The 9,324-nt window shown below is 35.7% G+C and overlaps 2 protein-coding genes across 7 annotated transcripts in view; one reads left to right on the top strand and one right to left on the bottom strand.

Moving 5' to 3' along the window:
• LOC110833157 (vascular endothelial growth factor receptor 1) overlaps positions 1-5,473 on the top strand; it is a 59,751-nt gene extending 54,278 nt beyond the window's left edge. For all 6 annotated transcript variants that reach the window (XM_022070859.2, XM_022070861.2, XM_087347621.1 and 3 more), the window contains 7 exons: positions 82-248; positions 779-901; positions 1,366-1,495; positions 2,480-2,561; positions 3,449-3,554; positions 3,768-3,904; positions 4,647-5,473. In XM_022070859.2, coding sequence (XP_021926551.1) covers positions 82-248; positions 779-901; positions 1,366-1,495; positions 2,480-2,561; positions 3,449-3,554; positions 3,768-3,904; positions 4,647-4,980 — 1,079 coding nt within the window. In that variant the 3' untranslated portion in view covers positions 4,981-5,473. The remainder of the gene's footprint in view (positions 1-81; positions 249-778; positions 902-1,365; positions 1,496-2,479; positions 2,562-3,448; positions 3,555-3,767; positions 3,905-4,646) is intronic.
• Positions 5,469-9,232, bottom strand: LOC110833162 (ADP-ribosylhydrolase ARH3). The gene is made up of 6 exons (XM_087347857.1): positions 8,775-9,232; positions 8,521-8,620; positions 7,725-8,001; positions 7,053-7,165; positions 6,745-6,934; positions 5,469-5,825 (listed from the first exon to the last, which is right to left on the bottom strand). Exons 1-6 carry the CDS (start codon positions 8,935-8,937, stop codon positions 5,622-5,624), a joined length of 1,047 nt encoding a protein of 348 aa, XP_087203983.1. The 5' UTR covers positions 8,938-9,232; the 3' UTR covers positions 5,469-5,621.
• Between the last annotated feature and the right edge of the window lie 92 nt (positions 9,233-9,324).

Genomic DNA, 9,324 nt, shown 5'->3' on the forward strand with positions numbered 1-9,324 from the left:
ATGTGTGTGTGTGATCTTATGATTGTTTACCATGGAGGAAACCTCAACGGAAGATAGGCATATACTGTATTTGTGTTACAGGGGAGCCGGATGAGTGCTTATTAAGCAACAGCAGTTCAGAGCAGCCGGACTGGCGTGTTAAGTATCGCGGTGACTACAAAGGATCCACCATGCCAGTGTGTTCACATGACCTGTTCTGTTGGGCCTTTCAAGTGGCCAGGGGTATGGAGTATCTTGTCTCTCGTAAGGTGAGGCAAATTTTATTAAAATAGTAATGTTGTTATGAGAGCTAAATTATTTGTGTTGCCTTATTGCATTATTTATAAACACAATAATGCTGCTGGGAAAGTCAGCATTTGAGCACAGAATAAGAAAATCACTTTTATTTCTCCAAATCACCAATTCTTGCTTGAAAACAGATCCTTAGAACTTAATTTTCACACTTTCAGGATTATGACTTATGCAAGAACTGAATTCGAAAACATACAGGTGGAGGGAGAAACTGATCTTTCTTCTCACAGTGGATAAAAGTGTGTTTTTCTGGAGGAGGAGTATACTTCATATGGTACACTCAGTCCTTGAGCTGTATATATAACTGGAGAAAACAGTTTAAAATCTTGGCATTGTTACTGTGTGCACCTCATTTACAATGTCTCAGATATTTATCTCATTATCATGTACATAAGTACAAAGTACTGCAATGCCAATTGCTCTGGTTATGAAGGCTTCCAGAAGGTATAGTAATCTGCTGTTTTAACTATTCCCATTAATCTTGCAGGTACTGCATGGAGACCTGGCTGCACGAAATATTCTTCTGGCTGATGACAATGTTGTGAAAATATGTGATTTTGGGCTGGCCAAGAGTATGTACAAATCTGACAACTATCAGAAGAAGACTTCTGTAAGTGACATATAAGTCTAATAATATCTGGGTGATTTTATGAATTTCTCTTTGAGCACATTTAAAAATTCTATATTAAATATTGTTTGCATTTACAGACATGGTAATGTTGGTGTGAAAACTTTCTTATGTTTGGATAAATCTAAGTAGCTTTCATAATAATGGTTAAATCCTTCTATCCTGATCACTGGAGGAAAGAGAAATAAACAAAGGAAGATTAGATAACATACCACAATGTGGCCTTAGATTATAACATGACAAGAAATAAACATTGTCCTGATCAGAACAGTTGTGTTCAGAGTATGAAAGGGCTGTTAAGCTTGTAACCATTCTAAGTTCTACTTCAGTGGAAGGCAGACTCTTCTTAGAGAGAACCAAATTGTTGGGTATATGCAAAATAAGTTTGCTGACTTGGAGTTATTAGGAATGAATTTGGCTTAAACACAATGTTCATTCCTTTTCAGGGTCCACTGCCTGTCAAGTGGATGGCACTGGAATCAATCAGAGACCGTATATTTTCCACACAGTCTGATGTTTGGTCTTTTGGTATTGTTCTGTGGGAGCTGTTCTCCCTTGCTCAGACCCCATATCCAGGTACCCTTTTGAATGATAAAATCCAATCTGAATTTGAAGTATAACAAATGTTAACTTCAAGCCACATTTTTACCTTATTCAGAATCATTAAAAATAACCATACTCCTTAAGAGAAGGTAATGCTCATTACATTTTTCTGTGAATTTGTAACTCTGAACCTACTAAACTATTAAAAAATATTTAATATTGTTATTCAAGCTTGTATCTGTGCTGTAGTTGCATTAGTTTCAGGTTATGAGTCATTCAATAATTTATTCTCAAGAAATTCTTTTAAGGTTCTCACTGCAGCAGGTGTGTCAATGGCCATCTTCTGGGTTGTAGTGCCATGCAATCTGGTAAATGTTTACCAGCATTTCAAGGATACCTGCTGCCTCAATCATCAGCACAGACAAAGCAGCATGCTACAACCCAGAAGACAGTCATCTTCATGTGTAGTTTACTGAAGCTGAGCATAATAGCTTAGTAGTCCTGTTATCAGGAGGTGCCTGGTTTAAGTCTTGGTTGTTACCAGCTATTAGAAATGGGGATTGTTAGGGTTTATTTAGCCACTATGAGTATATGTCAGGATAATATCAGCCAAAAGAGCCTGTGGACCATTTTCATCCTTTCCCTTTGATAGCATTTTATGTATTGTCATCCTTTCATTGGTTTTGGCAGTTCTGATTACAGCATGCTTTCTAGTTAAATGGTTTCTTGTGTTTCCATTTTAAATTACCTTAAACAATTAAAGTATAAGTAAAATACATTCTAAAAGAATTATATAATAATAGACTGCTAATGGGAACAAAAATTACCAATATGGAACTGGATTATATTTTTTGTATTAGTATAATTTTTTTAGAATTCAGTAACATGAATATGAAATGGAAGAAGACATACATCTCCTGTGGCACTATGTTGAATGATAAAGAATGTGTAACAGCTGTCAGTCTTCTACTAGAAATGTGCATCATCAAAATAAATGTTTGTTTTTATTATAAACAGGAATGGAGGCAGATGAAAGGCTATTCTTGAAACTTGTTGATGGTTACAGGATGGAACAGCCCCCATTTGCTACTAATGCCATGTAAGTACATCTAATCATATGTTGTCACACATGCCCTTTGTATCATGGAGTCATAGGTAAATCCAGTACAAACTATTGATCGTGCACATTTGGTATAGTTTATCCTCTGAAGTGGAATGAACCTTATTGGAAGGATGACTTGAAAAATTATATGAAGCTATATTTGTGAAACATAGAAATTACCCACCACCATAGAGCAAAGCTGTTGAAAAATTTGTTACAAACTGTTAACCTCTCAACAAGGAAAATTAATGTGTTTATGCATCATTGCAGGTACACGTTAGCTTTCCACTTGACTGATAATTGTTTTACAAATAATTCAATCTGCTCATTTATCTGTGCATATGCATTTACATTACTTTTTCTTTCCTTTATTTATCAACCCTATGACTGATACAAGAGAAAATAGTTTTAAATGTATTGTCAACATATTAATATAAAATTTAAAAACAAAATTCAAACTGCAAGTCTATTAATATATTTTATGGTTGCGCATTTCTGCTTGCAAATACACCAGATCCACTTACTCATGTGAGCAGGTGACTACTTTTCAAGCTCTGTTGGAAAAAATTGTGGAGTTTATTGGCTATCATGACACTAGGACAATGCGAACTGATCAGAAATTTATCTTTGTCATTGCTGTAAAACATGAAAGATTTATAAGATACCACAATGTGACAGTCATTTTAGGAAACTGAAGTAGATCTACGATGTCATTTTACTGAAAGTCAGCAAGGCTGCAACATAAGTTCAGTATTTTGCACTTAGGTATTGACTATTAAGGATATACATATGCATGGATGGTCTTGTGCTGGGGTTGTATTTAGTAGCAATGGCTATTACCACAAGTATTAATTACACAATTTACAACTATGTGTGTGATGTAGTTACAGGATGATGCTCCAGTGTTGGGATGCCTCTCCTGTTAAACGTCCCTCATTCCCAGAATTAGCAGAGCAGCTGGGAGCTATGCTAGATGATAGTATTAGAAGGGTGAGTTCCATTGGAGGCAGTTGTTCCCCAGGAGTTACTCAGAAAGTGTGCCCTCAGTTCCATTACTTTGTATTCATGTTAGTACCAGTACAGGATGGTTTGTTTACATACAGTAATACATAATAAATATAATAAATTCAAAATGATAACCTTCTTGGATATTGTACTGTGTAGTCTTGTATACCATTCATGTAGCTACTCATTACTTTACAGCACTATGAGGAACTGAACAGCCAATATGTGGACATGAATGAGCGAAACTTGCATGATGACTATCTCAGTATGATGAGTGCACCCAATTACAGCAACATTGTAGCTCCACAGGAGACTCAACACGAGTATGTCAACAGGTGGGTGTGGGGCTATCAAACTGAAAGCAATGATCATAAAGTACCAGTATTTCCCTTCAACTGTTTAGTTATAAGCAACTTATTTGAATATGAGATTTATTTTATGCTGGTGAAAATGTGGTTTGTGGTGTCGTGGTAGTATTGTAGGTTTTACAAACATTTTAAAGTAACAATAGTAATAATCCAATCAAACACTGGTAAAAATCTAACTTATCTGAACTTAATTTTCTGTAGTATTACTCATTCACTGTCACAAGAATTTAACATTTTGGTCTAACATGTACCCTTTTAAGCATGGTATTCATATTTGTTATTATTAGGCCTTACACTTTTATAACTCAAATACTCTGAAATTAATATTTTAAGTCAAATAAGATTTGCTTCAACTTACAATTGAAGATACAACAATAAAGATTGCCATATAAAATAACAAACTTTGTTAAGTCAAAGATACGAAGAGAGAAATTTTATCCAAGAATTATACAACTAATTTAAATTAAAAATGTTTGTAACTACATGGTAATGCTAACAAGAAAGATACTGTAATTGGGAGCCAGTTTGTAACTTATGTTAGACAGCTCCAGTATTTTGAAATTAATCTGTGCACATTCTTACAGTTCAACACTTATGCCATTATTATTACAGTGTGAAAAGGGAGGGGGGACATACGTTTAGTAGTAAAATCATGTTTGAAGTAGTTCAACTTCTAAGCTGTTGTTACACAAACATTACCTGTTTTCAGCCCAGATTCATGTCCTGATGACAGCCCAAGACAGAAAGTCAAGAGTCTGAAAAGTGTGGTGAGTCCACTTTTGACAGATAGTGTGTTTGACTTCTCAGGTGAGGCAAACAACACTGGGTATCTAACTATGACAGGCAAAGAAGACATTTTCAGCCCTGGCCATGTAGATGAGAACCCATTCAAGTACTCTCCATACATGCAGAAAGAACTACCAACAGAGATGAAACATCTTAAAGTAATTAATATCCCAAGTTCTGATAATTATGTGAATGTGGGACATAAACCCAGTACTGAAACACAATTTGAAAATCCAACCTATCTGATGGCCAAATAATCTAAAATCTAGTGGGAACTGGTAAGATTTGGCATTCTCATGGACAAGCTGTCTTCTGGGATGTAGCACCCTGATTATGAAGGCAGTAAGCACCTCTGAAACGCTGGTAAACTTATACCAGACTACATGAAGCAACATCCCAGAAGACAGCCATCTTCAAGACATTTGTAATCTCACAACAAGGAGCAATTATGTCATCATTACAGAAGTGAAATTTGTGATACAAATGAAATGTGATTCACATTTAATGTAAAATAGAGCTGGATTTCTTATAAATTACAGGGAGATGATGTACTAACACTAAAACACAAATTTTATGAAGCCAGTATATTGTTGTTTATGGCAGGATTGGTGGATGAGCCCTAGTGGCATGTGACTTACACCAGTTTCATGAAGATCTGTCAATTAGTGTAAAACTTAATAGACATACGGGGATGGGACAGATATGAGAGTAGAAGCCTTGCAAAATAAAGAAATGGTGCTAAAAATCTTTTACATGCATTTTTATGTCTTTTATTTTGTGTTCAGAAATACTGGACGACCATTATAAAGTAATGTATTTTTCACTTTGTTTCAAGGTCACAATAAAAGAACATTTGTTTGTCTACATTTTAAACAATATTACAAAGCTGATATGTACACTATTCGGAGACGGTAATCTTGTGCAACTTGTCAGCATACTCAGTGAACTGCTCTATGGCTTCACAATGTTTCTGCAGATTATCGTTGATGCTGTCATACCCATAATAGGCACCAGCAATAGCTCCTGCCATGTTGGCTATTGTATCTGTGTCGCCTCCCAGGGAGATAGCGTACTGGATAGTACGTCTAAATGGATTGTCTGTCTGAGAACAAGAATGTGCGTATGTTAATGACATAAAAGCAGTTTTCTTTTCCTCCTCTGTGGTCATCATTTCGAGGATTAGGAAGTCACTTCTACCAAAATATGGTCCTCTGGGATGTCATGCAACGTAATCTGGTAGATACCAACCAATGTTTCAGAGGAGTGTACTGCCTACATTGTCAGGGTGATATGTAATAGAAATGTTGGACTAGATATAGGAGCAGGTTGGACAAGGCACAGCTCTTGCCGCACCAATGAGAAAGGGGGAGGACTGGTAGGCCCGCCCTCTCTCCAGTCCCACTCTCTCCCTCTGGTCATATTTTTTGTTGTCAGCTTGCTCATCATCTTGATGATGGAAGTAGCATTTTCCTCTAAACATCCCAGAAGACAACCATCTTCATACTCATCATTGTCCGAACCATAAATCTCAATCGTACACACCTCAAGATATTTCTATTGGATCTGCATCTAATGTACTGTATATCAGATCAATATCAACAAGAAAACTGAGCACCTCTGAATCAGTTTAATTTGTTGCAGCTCCCATTTTATAGACTCATGAATTATACATACAAAATGCAAATCACACAACTATTACTAAGCATCATGGTACGAGACTAAAAGAGATTACCAACTTCAAAACTGATGCTATAAGTAATTCATAAGTCAGAATGTTCAAAAATGTGTTGAAATATAGAATTTATTTACAAGGACATTTAATAAGTATCTACTCAAGTAGAAGTGACATTATAATTCTAACAATGATATTCATGTCATGATTAATGAAAATCTGTCTGTTGGTTCAAAAGTTATTACGGGGAAGTTGTGGACATATGACAATTATGATATCATAAATCTATTTTTTCTTATAAACTAAGCAGGCTAAAAATATAATAATTTTCAGATAGTGATTTACACACCTCTATTTCTGGTATAGGTGTAAATGCCCTTAGAAAACAGAAGATTGCAGTGGGAACAGAGTATAGTGCAGCTACACTGTTTCCCAAAATGTTCTCAACCTCTTTATGATGTGCACCTTCTTCTTTGTCCAAAAGAACCTGCATTTTCTTTAGCTGTGTCTGATATGGATATGGATCATCTATGTTCAAACTGCAAAGAAATAACACCATGTTTAATGCTTTATTATCTTAGCGTTAAATACATGAGAAGTAACTACAGTTAACATTAATAGTAGGTTTGCTCAGTGGTAATGCAAAATACTGCTTACTCATCACAGTCCACTTCAATTTGGGACATCTTTTCTATTAGTCTGGATGAAAAATTCTGTACATCCAGTGTTTGTTTTGGATCTAAATGAAGACTCTGATGTACTGCAATAGCCTATTGGCAGAAAGATATACCAAAAATTAGACATACTTATCACAGCAAATGCAAAAATAATAACAGAAAACCTTGTATATAATAAGGACACACATAAATCGCTGCAGCTAGGTATACCGATAATTCTAACACTTCCAGGTAATGTTTCTGACTCATATCTGACTGGGCACAAGCTATTCAGTCTTCCTATTTTCACTACCTTGAAGCAAGCACTAATTCCTTCCTCTACAACAGCTTTCCTAGTTTACTGTACTCTCATCCTATTTGATACCAAATAACCTTTGATATTTATTTACTTACTTGTGGTTTATTTAATGACAATCAGTAGCTCAAACTATACAGCATCACATGCTATGATTAATAAACTGAAAAGGACACATAAGGAAGTGGTTATGGCCAACTTTATGGTACTATCCTGAAACTTTTCTGGAGGTGATGAAAAAATCATGAGAAGCTTCATTCATTAGTTTGAGCCGAGTTCTCGATACAGAAGACTGTGTCCATCTAACACAGGTTTATGAATGCTTCCTTTCACAAACACATGAGGTTTGTGGTTTACCTGGAGAATTGCACCATCATAACCAGTTTTGTGTGTGTGAGTAAGTTCAGCAGATTGTCTGGCTAAATGTAAAAGTTCCTCATAATTGGAGTGACAAAACAGGGCTAGAGGAGCCACTCTCATAGCAGCACCATTTCCATATGAGCCTAACCCATCAAATTGCTCTTTTGCTGGACCAAAGGGATCCACAAACTTCTGTGCTCGCAATTTGTGGAAAATGTCTACAACCTGTTGTCCATATCCACGTCTTGGCTCATTGAAATATTCCTTCACAAATCTAAAACAACAAAACATTCTTAACATGGCTACTCATGCAAGTATCAACTATTAAATATAACACAATTTATAACTGTTTCTGCAACCATTATTGTGATGGTTAATGTTAGCCTAGTATTCATCACTGGAAATTTAGGATTAAACCTAGGGCCAGAGGTCACAGACCTTTAAATTCACATAAAACACATTACAATTTTTGAAGTGTGAAAGTGACAAAATATTGGAGAATATTCTAATGCTTGTATTATAGTAGGTGTGAAATGCAGTGGATGACTGGCAACATGGTTCAGAACATTTCTGCATGCTGAATTGGTCAAAACTGCATATAACAAGAGTGGTGAAACAATATAGATAATTTAATGAATGTCCTGAAACTTCATTTTCTTGCCTGTCTAGTCAGAATCCTGCGGTATGATTTCCAGGTAATATTTATTTTCACATTACAATAACACTACCAACATTCATGTTTTGAGTTCAATAAATCTGAGGAAAAAGTACTGAATACCTGACACTTCCTCACCGTTTAGCAACGTCAAGGGCATCAAATTTCTGTTGTGCTATCAAAGATTCTGCAAGGCATTTTGTCATAGCTGCATCATCTGTATACTGTTTGACAGGTGCTACGAATATAATAAGAACTGGTAGACTATGGAATCCAAGTGACATATACTATACACTTCCCACATCAGGCAACACATTCAAATAAAAGTTTTAAATTTGTCATGAAAACATTACAAATATAACATCAATACGACTCTAAATATTTGTACATACATTTAAAGTAAGGTCCTTCCAGCTTATCAAAGTATTTCTGAAGTACTGTTTTAGAAATAACATAATCCGCTTCGTATGGAGCACCAAGACAGTCTCCTAACAAACAACCAACTAAACAGCCTCTGAACTTGCTTGCGAGTGAAATACTATCTAACAAGGCCATAATTTGATTACAATCAGTAAAAACAACAAGAAAATACGGAAAACCGCTCTAACATCATTGCTTTAATGCTAATTTTACACTGAAAGAACAGCAGACCAATTAGAGAGAGTATTTTCCATACAATATCTTGCACAGTCACGACACCGCAAACTGGTAGACCTGTTTTTACGCGTAAATACTCCGATTGCGATTCATACAAACAAACTTGCAGTTGGTAATTATCATTGCCACTGATTATTCATCAGAAACAAATATGAGCTGAGTCCAAACCAAGCATAAATTGATGAAGCCAACTGATACGAATAATATTCCCTTCTCCTATAAGATGGTTGCAAAGTCTCTACGCTTCAAACTGACGGTCCCTGTCAATGATTTGTATTGTTGGGC

This window comes from Zootermopsis nevadensis, unplaced genomic scaffold (genome assembly GCF_977971745.1).
Source record: "Zootermopsis nevadensis isolate Lab colony 2312 unplaced genomic scaffold, Znev_1.0 Znev_ptg000001l, whole genome shotgun sequence".
Classification (NCBI taxonomy): domain Eukaryota; kingdom Metazoa; phylum Arthropoda; class Insecta; order Blattodea; family Termopsidae; genus Zootermopsis; species Zootermopsis nevadensis.

Coding starts and splice junctions, on each gene's coding strand:
- LOC110833162 (XM_087347857.1), bottom strand. CDS start 8,937: ATGGCCTTGTTAGATAGTATTTCACTCGCAAGCAAGTTCAGAGGCTGT. Junction 8,621..8,774: donor GGAAGGACCTTACTTTAAAT/GTATGTACAAAT, acceptor TTATATTCGTAG/CACCTGTCAAACAGTATACA. Junction 8,002..8,520: donor GCCCTTGACGTTGCTAAACG/GTGAGGAAGTGT, acceptor TTGTTGTTTTAG/ATTTGTGAAGGAATATTTCA.